This window comes from Fragaria vesca, linkage group LG5 (assembly GCF_000184155.1).
Source record: "Fragaria vesca subsp. vesca linkage group LG5, FraVesHawaii_1.0, whole genome shotgun sequence".
NCBI classification, from domain to species: domain Eukaryota; kingdom Viridiplantae; phylum Streptophyta; class Magnoliopsida; order Rosales; family Rosaceae; genus Fragaria; species Fragaria vesca.
Genome location: NC_020495.1, coordinates 27,881,801 through 27,903,426, shown reverse-complemented (window position 1 = coordinate 27,903,426; position 21,626 = coordinate 27,881,801). Strand labels below are relative to the sequence as shown.

At 38.0% G+C, this 21,626-nt stretch overlaps 1 protein-coding gene across 1 annotated transcript in view; it reads right to left on the bottom strand.

Moving 5' to 3' along the window:
* Positions 1-5,108: 5,108 nt before the first annotated feature.
* The window catches only part of LOC101303339, an 18,838-nt gene continuing 2,320 nt past the window's right edge, over positions 5,109-21,626 (bottom strand). Inside the window, exons 3-7 of the mRNA XM_004301887.1 lie at positions 8,874-9,054; positions 8,719-8,789; positions 6,262-6,346; positions 5,691-5,843; positions 5,109-5,575 (exon numbers count right to left, since the gene is read on the bottom strand). Of these exons, the coding sequence (XP_004301935.1) occupies positions 5,550-5,575; positions 5,691-5,843; positions 6,262-6,346; positions 8,719-8,789; positions 8,874-9,054 (516 nt within the window). The 3' untranslated portion in view covers positions 5,109-5,549. The remainder of the gene's footprint in view (positions 5,576-5,690; positions 5,844-6,261; positions 6,347-8,718; positions 8,790-8,873; positions 9,055-21,626) is intronic.

Below are 21,626 nucleotides of genomic sequence, written 5' to 3'. Positions count from 1 at the left end.
CTACGTCTCTCTCTCTCTCTCTCTCTCTCTCTCTCTCTCTCTCTCTCTCTCTCTCTCTCTCTCTCTCTCTCTCTCTCTCTCTCTCTCTCTCTCTCTCTCTCGCAGTGATTAGTACCAGTGATATAAAACGCAGTAGTAGCACTGCAGCAGCAGCATCACTGCAGTAAAAATTTAAACATTAGCAGCAGCAGCATCACTGGAGTAAAAATTTAAACATTAGCAGCAGCGTCACTGCAGCAATAATTTAATATATAATGTCCATTCACTCCAAAAATTTTCACCTTACTTCCCATTCCAACATTTTTTTTAAGAGATTGACCATTTGAACTTTAAAAAGAGAATTAGGGCAATAAAGATGAAATCTCACTAGAACATTCCTGGAAAAAGGTAATAAACCACATCGGAAGTTTTATTGAGGGCAGTAATGTTGAAGAATGTTTTATTGGGGACAATAGATCGACTTTTATTTGGGCCAAAAAAGTTTTATTAGAGGGCAATAAAAATGAATCTCACTGAAACATCCCTGAAGAAAGGTAATAAACTCTCGTCGAAAGTTTTATTTGGTGCAGTAATATTGAAGAATGTTTTACTGCCCGTCAATAAATGTTTATGAAACCCCTAGCCTATAAATACCCTCTATAATCGTCATTCTCTTATACAAACAACATAACACAATCAAACAAAACAAAACCCGGCCACTAAAAAAATCATTTTACTGCCCCTTAGTAATAGACAAAAAAAAAATCAATTTCAACATAACATGAAAGATCAAATTGGTGTCGGGTACCAATCTTAGAAGCTCTACTCTATATTATCTTAAGAAGCTATATACTAAAGATGCACCACATACTTGAGAAGACCGAAACCTAGAACCCTAGGTCTCGTGTAGCGGCGACGGCGCCTCCCAGTGGTCTATGAGGCAATATGAGCACAGAAATATGAGGAAAGGATCTGAGTCCCTTTTTAATCGGCCGTATTGCAGTAGCATATTCCTACTCGGCAATAGCATATTTTTGGTCTACACCTAACGAGAATTTGCTTTTGCGAAGAGACGAGATAGCTGAAAATAAAAATTTCAAAAACAAAACTATGAGACTTCTTAACGGTGGAGTAGTATTTAATTGCTAAGATCGTTCTATGAGACAATATGAGCACAAAAATATGAGGAGAGGATCTGAGTCTCTTTTCAATCAGCCGTATTGCAGTAGCAAATTCCTATTCGGAAATAGCATATTTCTTGTCTACAGTAAATATGTAGGGAGGGTATTCTGGTAAAATTGTAGTGACAGATGACATGTCGACATTAATTTGTCCTTATTTGTAATTTTTGTATTTAAAATGTGTAAAATAATGTATAAATGATGTATTTGTAAACTGAAATTTAGTTAGTAACTAATATGTAGTTTGTTAAATCTAACTTTGATACTTTAACTATCATTAATTTGATGCGTCGCACAAAAATAAAAGGTAGCTGTTTATTAAGTAAAGGAAAGAAAGAAAGAAAAAAAAGGAAAAAAAAGGAGGCATTTCAATTTTTTTTTTTTAAAAAAAAAAAACTAAAATCACGGTAAGTAAACGTTGGGTATTTCACTCGTCACTGGTGAAGGATTATAACGCACTTTTGTGAGGAGAGAATAGAACGCGCCCCACGCGCGCGAGAGAAAAAATAAATTGAGGGTTGTTCTCTCTCGACCGAATGCCATCGGCTTCCTCGCCGCTGCGTTCCGGCCCGGGAGGGGATGTTTGTCTATGATAGTGGTAGGACACTACACGGCAGGAACAAGGTCCAGGTTTCGTGGGATGGTTCTTTAGATCGGGTAGGACATAACGATTCTAATATGTGCCTCTCAGATTGTCAGCGAACATAGGAGAAGGATTGCAGCCTAGGGTTTTTGCTTGAAGGAGGGAATCGTGTAGATCTTGCTCTTGTCTTTATCAGATATGGGTTTAGGATGTTGCTGCTTTGGGAAAGGAAACTGGAGTTCAGAGAGTGGGCCGGTGTCGGTGGTTTGATGGGCTGGCTCACCGATGAGCTGGTAGCGCCGCTCTGCTCCAATCTCGACAGGGCAGCATGGGGTACCGCGGCTGTGGTGCGAATGAGGTAGTGGTGCAGCGGACGGCTCGATCTGGGAGGACAACGTACGTGGAATTTGACAAGGCACCATGGGTCTGGGCTTCGGGATCTACTGGGTATTGGGCTCCTGACGCCCTTGGGCTATGGCCTCATGATATAAGGGCTTGCGCTTGGGCCTGGGCTTTGCTCTGGGTATGGGTTTTTAACCTACATGAGGTATCTATCTTAAATTTCATTGTTATTTACCTTTGGAGTAAATACTTGTGACACCCTGTAGTTTATATCTAAAATTAGTTTTGTCCCTCACTTTTTTTTTTAAAACTAGTATACCCTTATACTTTGAATTCTCGACTGATTTGCCCTTGTCGTCAATTGACTGTTAAGTTGCTAAGATGACCGGCTTCAGCTCCTCCATCGTCTCCGGCCTCTCACTCTCTCTCCCACTTCTTCTCCCTCATCTCCCCACTTCCCCACCGCCCAAACAAAATGGAGGAGAAGAAGACCCCCCCATCTCTTCTTTTTCACTCTCCTCCTCTCTCTCTCCTCTGCCGCCCTTGACCACCACACCCTCCTCCTCTCCCCCCTCCCCTCCGCCCCCTCTCTCTCCTAACGCAAATCCTTTTCAGAAACATCCGAACCCGACTCCGACCCATCTTCCCTCTCCCTCCCTCTCCACCACCTCGACGCCCTATCCTCCAACCAAACCCCCTCCCAACTCTTCCACCTCCGCCTCTGCCGCGACTCCCTCCGCTTCAACTCCCTCAACTCCCTCGCCTACAACCGCACCCGACCCGGCCCACCCTCCTCCGGGTTTAGCTCCTCCATAGTCTCCGGCCTCTCCCAAGGCAGCGGCGAGTACTTCACCCGCATCGGCGTCGGCTCGTACTTCACCCGCATCGGCGTCGGCTCTACATGGTCCTCATGGTCCTCGACACTGGCTCCGACGTCGTCTGGCTCCAATGCGTCCCTTGTAAATGCTGCTACTCTCAAACCGACCCGGTTTTTGACCCGAGAAAATCCTCCTCCTGCTACTCCTAAACTGGGCCGGGTCAGGTGCGGTTGTAGGCGAGGGAGGTGAGGGAGTTGAAGCGGAGGGAGTCGCAATGGAGGTGGAGGTGGAAAAGTTGGGAGGGGGTTTGGTTGGAGGAGAGGGCGTCGAGGTGGTGGAGAGGGAGAGAGAGGGAAGATGGGTTGGAGTCGGGTTCGAATGTTTTTGAAAAGGATTCGGGTTGGGAGAGAGAGGGGGCGGAGGGGAGGGGGGAGAGGAGGAGGGTGTGGTGGTCAAGGGCGGCGGAGGAGAGGGAGAAGAGGAGAGTGAAAAAGAAGAGATGGGAGGTCTTCTTCTCCTCCATTTTGTTTGGGCGGAGGGGAAGTGGGGAGATGAGGGAGAAGAAGTGGGAGAGAGAGTGAGAGGCCGGAGACGATGAAGGAGCTGAAGCCGGTCATCTCAGCAACTTAACAGTCTTCTTTAACGGTCAATTGACGACAAGGGCAAATCAGTAAAGAATTCAAAGTATAAGGGTATACCAGTTTAAAAAAAAAGTGAGGGACAAAACTGATTTTAGGTATAAACTACAGGGTGTCACAAGCATTTACTCCTTTACCTTTTCATGTTATTTCCGACTTCAGTTTTTGAGCCCATATCACCCAAGTGGTGTATATTTATCCCTATGTGGATTATTCTGGCTTGGTTTAGCACGGGAGGACTCGGTTCCTCGTACCGATTTCAATCGGTCGCAACTCTTTCCAAATTTTTGGTCACCCTACACCAAAACAACTCGTCAATTATCATTATAAACCTACGTGAGAGCTTGTGTGTCTGTACACTTAAATTGTATTTTGGCACTTACTTATTCAATTATAAGTGTTCACCCGTGGGTTCATCACCCTAATTTTCATCTCTCTCAAGGAAAAAAAAAAATTGGATATTTCGTTTCTCGCAGCGGTCCTTCACTTTGAAACAGAAGGACGCTCTATATACTAGTGACGTGACTAACAGAAGTGACTAGTCCTTTGATCAAGAAACAACAAGAAAGCTCGCCGGAAAAGTTATGGCATTGCTGCTAAAGGTCGACTGTGGCTATTGTCATTTCCGGTTCAGAGAGTTTGAACTTGTTATCCGCACCTGCTGCGATCACTATTACCACCACGACTGCTTCCAAAACAATTGGGGAGAGTCCTGCCGACGCTCATCAATCACTCCAGCCTTCTGTCCGTACTGCAGGGAGCCGTGCCCACCGGAGACACTTGAGACTTCAAAAATCGCAGAGGAAGAGCCCTTTCTCCGGCGAGTGCTGACAAAACCACAACGGCCGCCGCTCCCCTACCCAAACCGCGCTCAGGTTCACCCGCTGGGCTCCTTCCTAAGAAGAATCGGAGAGAAGGTTGATCCGACCCGACCCGGCATTCCCGCACCCGCTCCGTATATGCCCTCAATCCCGAGCCTCCGTCGCCGCTTCCGCACCGCCATTCCGATCGCCGACTTCGACCCCAACCCCATCAACGATGGCCGTGGAGGCGCCGCCGATCATGAGCACCAAGATTGACAAACCCGACCCGAACGGGTCGTTGAGCCGCAGAAAACTTCTTTCCCGGCTAAGTTTTCGTTTCCCAAAGTTCTTTCGAATTTCTTTTCATTCTTTTGCCGACAAAGATTCGACGGCGAGTACAGATTTTTCTCTAGATTTTCCCTCTTTTAATTCTTGCCCGACAAAATTTCGTCGGCAAATCAAGATCTTTCTCTATGAGTATGCTCTCTCCATTTTTTGCCGACAAAGGTTCGTCGGCGAGTACAGATTTGTCTCTGGATTTTTCCTCTTTCAATTCTTGCCCGACAACAGTTCGTCGGTAAATCAAGATTTTTCTCTAGATTTTCGCTCTCTTCATTCTTGACAAAGGTCGAGTCCAGACTTTTTCCTAGGTTTTCCCTCTTTCAAATTCTTGCCTGACAAAATTTTGTCGGCGAATCAAGATTTTCGCTCTTTTAATTCGCTCCCGACAAAAATTCGTTGGCGAAGCCAGATTTGTTTCTAGATATTCACTCTCTTTCCCGACAAAAATTCGTCGGCCGAATCCAGATTTTCAGTCCATGGAGATGATCTTTATATTAGTCGCCAAAATCCCAAATTTTCACTGTAGAATAGAAACAGATCTTCAGACAGAAACAAAGGAGGGAAGGGGCAGAAACAAAGGAGGAAAGGGGCAGAAACATAGGAAGAAGCAAGGAGAGATTATGAGTCTACACAAAACAATGATTTTCTCTGGGATATCACTGTGAATACATTACATATTGAATGCAATAAAAATTTACATTGTAAATTCAATAGCTTGCAATTCAATAGAAAGGATGAGTAGAGATGCTTTGGATCATGTAGCACCTTCCTTTGTTCAACCATGCTCTTATATTGCCTTGTTTTGAACACCATCTCAATACAAAGATAAAGTGAGCTTCCTACGTTATATTAGAAGCTATCACCTAACACAGCCGCATTCCAGCCGTTACTGAAAAGCACCAAGTTACATAGATGATTGCTCATCATGAAATCCTAGATGAAAGGGGTTTTACATGATCACAAGTAGAGAAGTAAAGAGGAGAAACAATAACATAGTGTAGTACCTCCAGGAACCAACCGCCACAGATCACCAAATGTGGATTTTCCATCAAAGCCACCAAATAAGAGATGACGTGAGCCGATACATGTCAGAGAATGGTAAACTCGTGAAGGAGGGGATTCATTGCCTGTAGGTAATCGCTTCAACTGTGCAGAAACTAAACGTTTGGAAAACGACGGTAAGAAATATGATAAAATGTACGAAAGAAGTGAAAGATGCTGCTATCTCGTCATGAGATGAAAATGTCTGGCATAAAGTACAGTAAATTTCCAAAATAAATGTTTATACAAGGGAACCACCAATTAACAACAAAGGCATTTGAGGTTCCCTATCCAAATGGTAACAAGAATATAACTACATTTTTGCAATTTCTTTTCTACTTATGTGTGGTTTGGGGTGAGGAGTAGGGCAATGTATACAAAGTTACAACTACCATTTCTGTACAGTGCCATCTAGCCCGTGTGTGTGTGTGTGTGTGTCATAGTAGCATGGGGAAAAATTGATGGTTCATTGACATTATGATGGTCAACTCAGCATCAGCCAATAATTTTACAGTATAGGTAAGAAGCACTCACCCCTGTCTAAGATAATGCAGTCATTGTAATAGATGTCATAACGACTCAACCAGCCACCAGTTCCATGGCCTCCAAATAGCAACAGCTACATACATGGTTCTTGAACTCAGTTACAAAGGACATCAACAAACTAGAGTGAATGTTGATATAAAAGAAAATATTCTAAGATAATCTAATAATCTCCAATTCCATCACTAAATTATGATCATTCAATCCATCCTTTCTTATTTATTAATTGCAAAATCTTTTCAGTTTTATGCAACTGCCATGGTTCAGAAGAAGAGTCTTTCTGCCTAGCAATTGGGTATTTTAATATTTTATATTGGTGCATCTGACAAATTTTTAAATTTGAGCCCAGCTAAAATTAATTTCACTCCCCTAACAATATTGCATTAAACTAAAACATAGTTATATCAACCTATTTATGAAGATTGTAAAAACTATAAACTTATGGGTGTGGATCATACAGAATTGTCAAATTATAGAAAAAAGAAACAAGAAAAACCAAAGCCATATATAAAAATTAAAAAAATAGCCCAATGCATGCAGGCTTTCACACTGTTTCAATACAAAATTCAAGTGAGCTTCCAGTAGGGAAATCCACCAAGAACGAAAACAGGAACAGAAGTGTTATAGCGTTAGGGAAGAAATAGGTCTTATGTAGGGGATTGGCATGCTGAAAGTATACAGTATCCAAGTTTTCACAGATCATATATTTTAAGTACATCATTGAAAATCTAAGCGCACAGAAGAATGTGTAGTAGAAATTAATTACACCATTATTACTTACATGGCATGAATTAGAAGGCACATCCTTTATGGCAATAGGAAAAAAAGATGGCTATAATCTTAAGAAGAGAAATAGAAGAGAAACAGGAAGCCACAACAAAACTGATGTTCAAAAAGTCCAAGGGAAACTGTAGAAAATGGATCAACTAAGCATTGATATCACTGCTAACCCTTATTCAATTAGACCCTTCTAAGCCCATACATTACCCACGATAGGACCTCCACCTCCTACAACATTCGAGATCATGTCGGCAAAAAGCGGCCAAAACCCTTAAAGAAACGCAACTTATGCTTTCCATTTATTAAATGAAAAGATCCTTGGTAATCAAATGCACGGTCAGACAGTAGAAGTTTATTGTTTCAAATTACTCTAGCATTCAAAAAATCTGAAAGTAACAATCTACTGATACTACCACTCGCTTTTTCAGATTTACTTGACAAGGAAAAACCTATGAGGCACATGCAGGAAAATAAACCGCAGTTACATCTGCAATAAGGAATATTCTGTGACAAGAAAGGATCACCGTTCAGGTACATTTCATACCACGCAAATGTTGATCAACTTTTTTTCCAATATTGCTGAGGAATTGTATAAACTATTGAGTCTCTTCCTTAATGTTACAGAACAACAATATCATCGTTCAGATATACAGATCACAGCAAATCAACTGAACGTCAAGAATTCAATAGTATAGCATGGAATTACAAGATAGTATATAATTCCTTTTTTGGGGATTGGTTATATGGGATTCAGGAAATTCCGAAATTGCAGAATATCAGCACTTACATTCTATATTGACACGAGAAGATTTTCATAACGGAGCTTTTGATGAAAGCAAAATTTAGAAGTAAGCAGCACCTATAGCATGTCTTCTTTTTCACCTATAGCCGAATATAGTTAATACCATGTGGGGAGTTAATCAAAACATAGCACTTAGTGGATGTCAAGACACCTCTTAGTACCGTGACGCCCACCAAAGATGAACATATTACAATCAATCACAACAGCGACGTGAAATGCCCAAGGACTCGGACCTAGTACTCCATCGGTGCCGCCAGTGCAGCCTAGCTAATACCATAGTGTATATATATAAAGTTACCTGTCCACTGTTCCATTATGTGGCGCACAGTGATTCTTCAGAATCCAACTGATGTCAGATAAGTATTAGAACAAACATGACGAATTGATGTTCAGGAAAACTTGTTTTGGGATGAAAAAACGTGACAAAAATCCTAATATGATAATTTGAAACCTGGAAACATAATTCAGTATGTAGTTCAGGAGAAGTTGTGGCAGACATTAGCGTAGAATTAGAAGTACCTTATGACTCAAGACCCCATAAGATTTCTAATCCACTACAAAGCTCTTACATGTTTCAGAGACTTTAGGGCATGAAGCTTAGTCAAGCACATAACACATGGCTGATATCAACTACACCCTCATCGATTTAACAGATTTTACGAATAATTTCAAAAACCATGGATTATTTTGATGACTGCTCACTTTCAACAAACTCAATCTCACAACCCCTTTCCCTTGTTAATATAACATGTATTTCCTCGTTCAAATTTTGCGGCTGATATCTAATTAAAGTAAAACGTAACATGTAAATTAAACTGGGCTGGAAAACTAAAGTTTGATACAATAAGAACCAGTGAAGTGTGTACCCATATGACGATATCGGCGAGGAACTTGTTGTCTAAGCGGCCGATTTCCGATGTCGACGGCAGTGTGAGCACTGAAGATTTCAAATTACAGATTCAAATTTCAGAAATTGGGAAAATTTTAAATGGAGTAGACTAGCCAGAGATGAAGTGTGTGCCTGCCGGGTTGGGGAAGAGTCCGGCGAAATCAGAGGAAGAAGCACAGAGTACGCGCCTCACGCGCTTAATCGTTCCGATCTGGTTCACTCCAGTAGTGTCGCGGTTGCTTATGTCATAGTTGAAACGCAGCTGGATGCAATCCAATGTGGTTACCAACCGAGCCCAATTGTATATTAATAGCTGTTTTCACCCTAAATATGTAACGATGTCGTTTTATCGTTTTAGTCCAATTATATAGTTGAAAGCTAGCTGCAATGTAATGAATCTATTTTTATTTTAATTTTTCAAGTTTATTTATTTATATTCATTATAATTTTCTCATTTTATTCTTTCATTTAAATTTTATTATTATTCATTCAAGCCAGTAGCCCTATATCTCGAAGATATGAATTTCGAATATTATGTTTTTTGAACCAAAAGTTTAAAATATTGTATAGTAGAATCTGAAGTTTTAACAGTAGAAACTCAAACCCGAAGTTTTGAGCATATAAAAATATGATTTCATAAAAAGTAAACTTGAAATTCCACTTGGATTATTTGAGCCTGTAGTTTTGAGCACTAGAATTATTTGAACCCGAAGTCTAAGAATCTATCGTTCTAACATTATAAATTCGAACCTGAAGTTTCGATTTCACATATGATTGATGGCTCCAGAAGATCACCTTTTTTGAATTAAGTGTCTCCAATGCTGTTCAAAATCGATTGATATATATATATATATATGATATAAATTGTGGCAAATTTTACAGTGAAGTAAGACACATAATATCATGAACCAGAAGTTCATTGAACCAAATACATTATTTGGCATGACAAGTTATGTCATATTTTACTTATAGTTCTACGTGAAATCAATAACAAGTTTTGATGACCACTAGCCCTACTTATAGCCTATTGTTTATTTGTTGTATATTTTTTAGTTGTCACTTTAAGACACTCCTCCTCCCATCATAAGGGGGAGAGAGATTGTTCTTGAAGAACGATGTAAATTGGTGTGAGTTGTCTATCCACCGTCTCATCATGGTGAATATAAATCACTATGACATAATGTCTACAGGAGACATAGGGATTATGAATATCTTTTCTTATACGTGACAATTTTATGTAAGTATAGTGTTACATAATAGATATATTTGTTATTGACGAGAGACTTATGGCATTTGTCATCGTATATTTTAAGGATCATAAAAGACACGTTGCTAAAAGCAAATTCCAAAAGTGAAGTGTCATTACAAGCGTATCGCTTGTCAAATCCTTAAAGGATTTAAGTACATGAATGATTCTAATGTAATTCGATCTATGAATACTTGAAAGAGCCTGAAGCTAATCATGAAATCAAATAGGTCTAAAGCTAGCTCATATATATTCATTCTGTTACAGTTAACGTGATCAAAATTGTCTCAATGAGTATTGTGATTGGACTACAAAATCGAATTCAAATTATGATCATTATGTTACTACATATTCTAACTTTCGAAGTTATGAATTACTTAGAGCACTTGAAGAGCTTATATGAGACGTATCACTACACAAAAATATTAATGTGTATGGCTAGATACGTCATGAGATTTTTCAATATTTTAATGTCAATTTGCTTATGTTGTATCTAGCTATTACTTAGTGTATGATTTTGATCATATGACTAAATGAGGTAAGACGTATTAAAAATTGTTTAGCTCTGTTGGTATTGTTTTAACTTTGCAGGTTTGAAATTTCATGATGAGCCCTTATATGCAAACCACGCACCGTGTCACTTTAATAATGAACAATTAAACCGTTATTTACGGCGCATGAAGCTTGCAATGCTCAGGGGAAGCATCCAAAAGTATGCTACTTAAAACATATGCGCGTTGTACTTTTTTTCTCCTTCGATTAGGGTTATTTTTCTCCCACTGGGTTTTTGTTACATGTCAAGGTTTTTAATGAGACAACATTAAACGCGTCCAATTTCATTATTCATTGATGGACATCCAAAATGGAGTGTTATAAATATTATTATCTATGTAGTTGTCCACGTAATTACTTATTGGTTATGTACTCTGATGTAAACCTCACCTCTATATAAAGAGGCTAATGAGAATGAATGAGAACACTTCTACCGCCTCCCAACTATTCTCTCTGTGTTCTCTCTATTTTTCTCTACTTTATAACAATTTTCTAAGTTTTTTTTTTTTTAATTGAAGTGCAAGAAGCCTTTATATTGATCAACAATAGTAGGCTACAACATGAACATGACACACCCTCACGGGCATGCAAATATATAATCATGTAAAACAACTTAAGAGAATCCTAAGCTATTTTAATGTTGCAGCCCTAAGATGACGCTCTGATCAATATCAAAATTGTCTTGATAGCAACCGAACCAAGTAACCAACCACCAAGACACAAAGAGAAGGGGACAAGTCTGCAACATATCATTATTGACCATTTTCGGGACCACCCTACGTAAAAAGGGAAACCCCAGAGCATCAAATAACCCTAGTTAAGAGCCAAAGCTCAAAACTAAAAAATGACATAGACCCACTCACCCACAAGCAACACTAGCCTAATACTCAAAAGTAAAAATTAAAATACAAAACTGTAAAAGTAAAAACCAAGGCTCAAATTACAGTCAAGAGGATCCACCACCTCCACCACCGTCTTCAACCCCTGTCGCCGATTTACTGCCAACTGCCTCAACCGTCGTCACCATCTCTAACTTCTTGCTCTGCCTAGCCATAATTCCACCGCTCGTAGACATGATCTACACCGCCATCACAATCCTTGCAAACAACACAATCTACAAGAGCCACACGACGACGACGCACTAACGCTCAAAATTGAGACCCCATAGGTTCGCCACCAACCAAAACCAAAGAAGATACAAACAATGACGTCAAGACCGCCGTAAACCTGGACAACCGTCAACAACCACCTTCTGACGACCCACACCCTCCGGAAACCTACGAAGCCAAGCCCTAATTAAGAAAGCTCCAATGTGATGGAACCCTAAAAAAGAGTCTTGTCTAGCAGCTAGGCTTAACGGCAATGGCGTGGCCAAGAAGCCAGCCAAGCCATGGCTGCTGTCGGACAAGATGGAATTTGGTTTTTTGGAGCCGCCGCTGCTCCTTTAGAGTTTCATCTTGTCCCCCCAGAGACTGATCTTATGTCGAGGTCAAAAGGTGGGATACCGTTTTGAAGTTTTTGAAAGGTATGCTAAAGCTTTGCTTCTTTAAAATGTGAGATATTGTTTGAATTTTTTTTTTCCATAAAAGAAACGGAAGGGTACTGACAGTAGGTCCCAAACAAGTATGTTATAATTATATATACGTATAGTACATATATAATATAACTATTATGAATATAAAAAACAAGAAAATAATGTAAAAGTCTATACGATTTAAGATTTTGAAAGAGGAAAAACCTACTTGAAAATTGTACCCAATTCAAGTAAATTTCAAAAAGAAAAAAAGAAGAGGAGAGCTCAAAATAGGTTTTATAATGTAAATAAAATTACTAAAATGTTAATCATAATCTAAACATTTTGGATATGTTGTTTTTATAGTAAATTTTGAGTTTATAGATTTAGTTCTTGAAAATATTTATTAAAAAATTACATAGATGCAAACTACGATTCAAGGATCCAATGTTAAAAGTTTGACTCGAGTATAAAATTTTGAAGTCTGGGCCTAGTAAGGAATAAGGACGGCTGACAGTACTCTCATTTCTCTTTATTTACTTTTATCTTTAGTCACTACTACCTATATGTGATTAAAGTCACGGGTGACGATAGGGTTCATCCCATACCTTATTTACTATTCACTGTTTATATCCATTATTTCTTCAAAATAAAGCTTTTCCCAAAATGAGCGTGACCCGAGCGTGACCCCCTTGTTAAGGGCCTTTCACTACCACGAAGTTTCAATAACTTCACTCTCATTTGTGTGCATTACTTTACCCTAGCTAAAAACCCTAATCACCTTCTCTATCCCCGTTAGTGGCTTCCGCCACATTATCTAGCTAGAGGACTTTGCATTGCAGAAAAGAGCTGTTTGATCGAGTTTGGTTGAGTTGTGTTAGTCTTTTTTTCTTTTTTTAAACTGAGTTGTGTTAGTCAATGATCGACTTCTTGAGTAGTGTTAATTTCCCCTCTCAAAAAAAGAAAAGAAAAATAGTGTTAATTTCTTCACAGTTTTCTTTTTGTTATTAGGAAATGAGAAGTGTGTGAGTTGTTTTTTTCTTTGGTCGTGTAGTGTGATCAATGAGACAAAGAAAGTAGAAAAAGAAACCATTTTGATATTAGAACTGGGAATCCAGCTGCAATTTGGCCCCCCTCTTTTTTTCATTTTTTTTTCTTCTTAAATCATTAGGTGAAGACAAAAACAAAAAAAAAGTGCATGGGTGGATTGAGCTCTCTGAATTAACTCTCTCCTCTCGCTGAATTATCTCTATACAGAGATAATTCTTTGGGAATTCTTTTTGATAGAGATAATTCTTTTTGACTCTCTCTCTCTCTCTGTTGTTAATTCATGCATCTTTGGTGATTGTTAACTAGCATACATATCTTACAGCAACTCTATATATAACCTCCTCAAAGTTGTACTCTAGATCTCTATCACTATCAATTCAACCAAAACAAAAAATCATTTCTCTATCAATTCAACCAAATTAAACAAGAAAATGGCAGGTGCTAAAGATCACTTGGGGACTCTATCTTCAAGACCATCTCATGTGTGAGATTAATGGTCACAAGCTCACCGCCGGGGCTATTCTTGCACAAGAGGAGTTCATATATGCACATAGTGAAGATTTTCCATCAGTTTAGTAATCTCTTTCTCTTATTAATTCTTGAGTCCCGTGTATATATATGTTAATTGGTTATAATTATTTTTGTGTATAGTTTAAGGCAAATGAACTGCAAACGGTGGCAAAGGAACTAAAAAAACCCGGGTCAACTACAATGACCGAAGAGGGTTTTGTGTTTGGAGGCGAGAAATACTCAAAGTTGGAAGGAAATGAGGGGATGATTGTAGGAGTGGGTCAGGTGGTAAATCGATCTAGTTATATATATATATATACTTGTTTTTTTTATTTTTATACTTGTGTGTGTAGGTACATGAGTTTTACTGTTGGTTAATTTAATTCAATTATGTTAATGATTGAATTGTTCTGGTAATTGGTATACATACACACAGGGATCCAACATCGTTTTTCGGACGACCCGAACCACCATTGTTGTTGGAATATTTAAACCTGAGCTTACGGGGCCGAATTCGGCGGCGATATGTACCCAGATCGTTGAGAATTTGGCCAACTTTTTTGCTGGCCGCAATCTCTAGGTATATAATTTCTAGCTTGTTAATTATTCGCGTGTATTGCGAGCAACAATATGTCATGCAAATAGTTACTGCATGTCTTTTAATTGTTTACATTTCCTCAGGCAAATTTGAAGCAAGGAGTGTTTAACTACAGAATGCTTGCTGGCTGCTCTCTCTACTCTCTAGTCCGAAGTCTGAACTGGCATGGTGCTAATTAATTTCTAATAAGTAGTCTTAATTATATATCTTTAATCAGTACTTCATTTTCTAGTCGTCGATTTGCTAGCTATTTTTAAGTATGTATTAATGTGGGACAACTAGTTATTCGCAAATTATATTAATTAAGGACATGTACTGTACTGTTCTATATATCTTCATGATGTTTGAAGATCTTTATATGTTTCAGTTTTACATGCCTATATCCAAATCCCAGTATTATATCTAGTTTTTTTTTTTTTTTGTATACGATTATATCAGTTACGTACCTAGCTAGCAAGCTGGTTTAAAAGGGGAAGGCTAGGGTGAGCATCAACTTTGTTGTAAAATTGTAAAATGAGTCGTTAAAGTAGTAATATTAGTTATTAAAGTTGTAATATGAGTCCTTAAAGTTGTAAATACAACATTTGTGGTTATGTGTTCTTAAAGAAGTAAATGAGTTGTTAAAATTGTAAAATGAGTCGTCAATGAGATAAACACTCTATTTTACAACTTTAACAACTCAATTACCACTTTAAGGACATATGAACATTAATGTTGTAACTATAAATTTACAACTTTAAAGACTCATTTACTACTTTAAGGACAAATATTACAACTTTGACAACTCATTTTAAAATATTACCTTAGAATTTTCCAGTTTAAAATAGTTAAACTTAAGTCTAGCTAATCCGATCCCAGTATTATATCTCTCAATCCAATTTTAATTACAAGCAAACTGAGTACATATATATGCAACTTTTAAGTGACTTGCAAATCATTTGGCAGAACCCAACTGTTAGGACCGATCTTGAATTTCACCCTGAAACCCGAGGTAAGTCCTGCGGGGTCCACCTTCAAGGAAAATTTACCGAAAATTCGGCATAACCTTCCTTGAAAATGGACAACCCTTACCTGAAAAATCCAATTTAACACTTCTATAACCAAACATCCATCCTTTAAGGAAAATTTACCGAAAATTCGGCATGACCTTGCTTCAAAATGGACAACCCTTACCTGAAAAATCCAATTTAACACTTCTATAACCAAACATCCATCCTCAACACCTGGAGCTTTCCTGCTCCCCAAGATCATCACATCTCCCAATAAATCAAAAACTAAACTTCTGGAATTCCACAACCAATAACAAAGACAACAATAAATCACTAACTGGTTATCAGAGCATATCTAATACTGAAAGAATAACAATGAATAAAGATTAAACGGAAGCAGTCTTTGACTATGTCTCGACTCCATGTACGCTCGACCTCAATTATACTTAGCCTGCAAACTGGGCATTTAAAACCAAAAGGCCCAGGAGAAAGTAATTTAAAAACGTTAGAGTGAGTGGACAAAATAATTTAAATAATTTAACAAATACTCAATTTATATACTTTCCCACATTTCAGCTTTAAAAACTTAGCTGCACGCAATATTTGATAAATCATATAACTTAAATCCATAAACCCGTAAGAATGGACAAACCAGCCCCGCTGGTTATATCAAATAAAGAAATCTCGTAAAAAGAGACAAACCAGGCCCGCTGGTTGATCAAATATATATCTGAGAATAATAAAATAAGGGGAAGAGTTATCACCATGAAAAAGGAACCTCCCAAGCTTAGGTCGGTGCCTCCCAGGCTATAATAGCATCCCACGCGGGATGCTAAGCACTCTACTCACCTATAGTGAGGACCGCTAATAATGGCTAGCTAACTAATAAATATAAATACCGATCGGTTGCCTCCCAAGTTATAATAGCGTCCCACGCTACGCGCTCTACTCATATATGAAGATGACCGCTAATAAGGCTATAATAGCGACTCACATATGATGAGGACCGCTAAAAAGGTTAGCTAGCAATAATCAATATAAAAGTGACCATATATTATGGTGACTAAAATCATACAAAAATCCTTTAAATCCATGAAACTTCCCCAAGATCATACGAATGGTACGGTTCCCAACCGTACTTGAAAATCATCATAAGAAATTATAATAAACTCAATGATGTGTCTCACACGTCAAAATATTCTCAAAACCATATTATAAGCGAGATTTAATTAACAAGTAAAAATCATAATTAATATCTCAATCCAAAATGCTCGCTAAAACATTCTCAAGATCAAGATTGATATTCCACCAATATTTCCAAAATTATAAATAGCAAACTACCGAAAGTCCCATTTTCGGAAATCTTTTATAAATCTCAAAGTCCACCAATAAAACTATTTTAATGAAATCCGGAATTTATAGAAATATCCAAACTCAAATAATTTCCAAGATCATCTCATAAACCGAAATCATAATATAAGCTCGGAAACTAAAATAATAAATTATAAAATCTTGCATGCATAATTATTTAAAACTAAAAAGTCCACTCACAAATTTAGGCATAAGCCCGACGACAACCGCATCGTCACTCAAGCGAGGTTTCCTTCGTATCCTGGCACAATAAATATGCTTAGAACCACTCTTCGATTTAGGAAATTAAATGCTTTAACTTAATCATCGAAATCCTCCCAAATAACCTACTAATAATCTAATTAGATTTTTACCAAACTTCATCTACAACTTCACTTCATCGATTCTAGCACTTTAGGACCATAACCAAGAAAATCCAATGGTCGGATTTTTTATTCGAACAACCGCCAAAATTCTCAACCTTTGAAAAATCCCAAACCTAACCAAAACTCCTCCAAAAATTCCAAACTTCACATCATTAAACTCCCCTTAATATAACACATTTAAAACCCTAAAAAGCCCCCTTACAACGGCGGCCGGCGGCCGACTCCGGCGACCCCCAATGGCTACCAAATTTTAACAGCATCTTCCTCTCAACATCCTAAACAACTTTCATAACTATCACTAAGTCCAATTTCAAGCCTAAATAGGGTAATCGAAGCCAAACATATCAAGAAAACCCTAGGAAATTCAAACACCCGATTCTCCTTACCTAGCTTGAGTTAGGATGTATCCTTTTAGGGGTTTGCTGTTGGAAGGGAGAGCTTCAAGACGAGACCGGCAGCTTCGATTTTGATGGCCGAAAAAAGGAGTTCCGGCGAGAACACCTCCGCGGCACAGCCGCACCTTTCCGGCGATCGTGCTACCTCACGGCGGCGCGACATAGGCTACCACCTACCTAGACTTGTAAAGGATGCTCCAAGCTTCAAATCGATACCAAGCACGCCTCCTATCTCGGCTGGACAGCGACGGACGGCGGCCGGAAAGTTTCCAGGTCGGGAGAGCTGCGGGGAGAGGAGAGAGAGAGCCCGTAACTTTCTGATTTCTACCTTACCCCAATGGTAAGTTTCCTTTTTTATACCCCCAACCAAAATAGTAACTTTCGTTTTTTAGACCATAACTTCTTCATACGAACTCCGATTTAAGCGTGTCACGTGCTCACGAACTCCGTTTAATATCCTCTACGACTTTCATAAAGAAAGTTTTCCCAAATTTTAGACAAAAAAAAAGTCAACTCTTGGAGCCTTTTTTTTGGTCGAAAACTCTTGGAACCTTAAATAGTAAACAATTACTTAAAACGGTAAAAGGTCAAAGTAACCAAAAGTCAGTAACCGTAAATTAACTTAAGAACCGGGATGTGACACCAACTCATCCACAAAATATATATGTGTTTATATGATGTATTTTTCTTAGTTTTTTTTTTTTCTAAATTTTTGTCAATTAATTTCAACATAGAAATGCTGATTTTCTATGCTATTGTCTATTAGTATTAGAGAGTGTACACTAGCTACTGGGTATCCTTTGATTTTCATGCTGTAAGAAGATCTTCCCTATGGGTAAACTGACAGAGATCTCAAATCCTTTGATTCTCCTTCTTTCGGTCAACTTTTCAGCACAGATAGAACTTGTGATATTTTCCTCGATGATCAGTTGGACCCCTAGCCTCCTTGTCCATGACACCAGCAAAGGTTTTGGTTCAAGAACTAGCTAGGCTCTCAGTAATTCATCACTTAAACACATCTGCCTAATATAAATTAATTCTGAAAATAAGTTTTATGTATTCCACAGTAAATATATACTTAAATTTATCTGTATCAAAATAATATGAAAGACCAAAACAGTTGAAGCAAACATATAATGGTCGATGCAATGAGTAATATATACAAGTGGAAAGACAGATGGTTTTACAACAAGCTAGCAACAATCCATTTACAATGATGGGTTTATGAGCTTCTTGCTACCACTTGTGACTGCGACCTGAGCAACGAATGAAGAATAAATGCCGGCCGTGACAGTAAAAAACTGAGAAAGCTCTTGCTTGCTTGTTTCCTGGAGTTACAATATTGTGCATGAACATCGAGGCGTCTCCGGTGAATCATTCTGCAACATATCTGTGGAAAATACAACCATTAGTTGCTAGTATATATCTGGAAATGCTTTCTAATATTTGAAACATATATAAACTGATTTTCACATATGATGCCATAGTTTCTCATGTGAAGTGGTTATCATTTTTGAATGGGCCACAATTTCACCACTACGTTACTGAATAGGAGAACTTCCACCGTTAAATTTTGCCTGAAGTTTAAGCCAATGCAGCCTTAAACTTGTATTAAACTGAACCAACTTTAAGCCATGATTTCACAAAGCAACCGTTGGAGTACATGAGAGGGACTTCAGGTCCTTTCATTCATAACTAGAGGCATTGATTGGTGTTCTGTGAGTTCTAAAGCCAGCTGTTACTGGACAAGCGATTTCGGGTATGAACAAGGCAAGTATAAAGGAGATATATGAAATGAGTGTACTGTGTACGTAGAGCGTACATGAAGATGAGGAATTAGTATTAGGAGATAGGTTTGATGCAGTTTTCTATCTTAAAGATATGCATATATATATAGTCTCCAGTATGACTGGCTGCTTGGCGTGACAAGAGTCTGATTCTTTAGATGTTACAAATGCAATAAAAAAAAGACTCTCTGAGCTTTTAAGAGTTAGATGAATTGAAAGAGAGGTTCGTGGATTTACAATGACACATCATCATGAAGACATTATCCGCTATTGAATATAGATATACAACATTACAAAAGAGATGTAATTTATTTACAAAGTAAATGAAAACGTATACAAAATGTAATTTTATACATAATTGGCCCAGAATACACGACAGTCATCAAGAGGATCAGTACGTCTTGGATGGTTTGCGGTAACCATGTTTACAGGTGACAGATTCCATAAAATTTAATTAGATTACTGACTAATCACCCTAATCACCCTGTTTAATCTTATCCAATATCTCAATTGGTTAATTGAACTATAAACGTTGGCGGTAGCTTTTATATTTTTAAACTACAATCTTAAATCATAATGAAAACCTACATGTTTCAACTTTCAAGTATATATCTAAAGTTCCTGGCACATAGTTCAATGCCACTCATAACAACGTGAGTGTCATGCAATTTCTTTTAGAGAATGAATCACGTAAACAAACTACACATAATTTATACATGTAATAAAAAATAAAAAAAATCTAAATTTTGACCACATATAACAAATACCAGGCTGGTCCAGGCAATGAGAATGTGATATGGTATCTCATATTATGGGCCATGAGTGTCAGTGCTTAATTGGATTACTGACTAATCACCCTGTTTAATCTCATCCAATATCTCAATTGATTATTTGAACTATAAACGTTGAAAACCTAAGTATACATCTAAAGTTCCTGGCATATAGAGAACAATGCCACCCAAAACAATGTGAGTGTCATGCAATTTCTTTTAGAGAATGAATCATGCAAACAAACTACACATAATTTATACATGTAAAAAAAAATTCAAAATTTTGACCACATATAACAAATACCAGGCTGGTCCAGGCAATGAGAATGTGATATGATATCTCATATTATGGGTCATGAGTTTTAGTGCTTGAGATATATAGAACAATATATGAGAACATATGATAGGAGCACAAAGTGCTACGTTTATAATGTCTTTTCGACCCTATTTTGCTATGTAATTCCTTTAACAATGTTCATATTAACTAAGTTCGTGTTTTTAGGTCATAAATAAAGCCGAGGAGCCAAAAAGAGACGAAAGAGGACAAATCTTGAAAGAAAAAGAATCCATGTCGTGCAAGGAAAGAAATCAGAAAATCTGCAAGAAATTATCTGTCAACTTCGACAGAAGATTTTGATCAACTCATAACGTTCCAAGAGATTTGTCATATATCAATGGAAAACTACAAGAGTCTACTTTCTAGATTATGGATCATCAATATCTATTTTGGATAAGAGTTATGACTGTTTGAGTGACCGAATGTCAGCCTGCCTGAATTTCTAATTTGGACCAAAACTTCTATTTTGAGGCCCAAACCACATTGGCAAGCCCATGGACGAGTTTTGAGGGGTTTCATAACCCTAACCACATCAGAAAAGAAGGGGAGGACGTGAAGATTAAAGGAGGCCAACAATCTCACATCATCAAAACCTCCATAGTTGCGGAATCACACAAAGAAGCCGCCAAGCCATCATTGATCTCTCCATCATCCACGGTTTATCTTTCCTTTGTCATCTTTTATTCTCCTTGTGTGATTTTGCAGCCATGTGTGGCTGAATTCTCTTAGTTAGGGGCAAGGTTTGAAGCCCCAAGAATGTTTTAGATATTGTCTTTAACCTTGGTTTCGAATTATTGAGTCTTTCAAATCAATGGCGGAGCCAGAACTGTAGGTTTAGGGGGCCGGAATATAATGAACGGAAAAAAATATATAATAATTTTAAATCGTTTGACAAAATTATGTTTTAATTGAAAGTAATATTATTGTTTTTTTATAATCTTTAAATATAATTGTTTGTTGTAAAGCTTCATTTATGTCCATGTGACGACATATATGTGTATTGGAAATTTAGATGTATGTAAAATGATTAGTTTGACACGACCCACCCCGAATTTCACCCTGAAACCCAGAGTAAGTCGTGCGGGGACCACCTCCAAGGAAAATTTACTGAAAAGATTAAGCAAATCTCCCTTGCAGATGGACAACCCTAAGTCGAAAATTTCATATTACACTTCTGAACTTTACATAATATACAAAAATTCTAAAGTATTCAGAGCTACTAAACACAAGCGGAAGCAAGAAAACACAAGTAGGTTGAACAGGTAACCTACTGATGAAAACTGGCCGAAAAGCGGGTGACTATGCCTCGTCTCTTACTAGATCCAACCCGAACTCTGCAGACTGGGCAATTTAAACGAAGGGACCCAGGGGAAAACATTTAATAACGTTAGAGTGAGTGGAC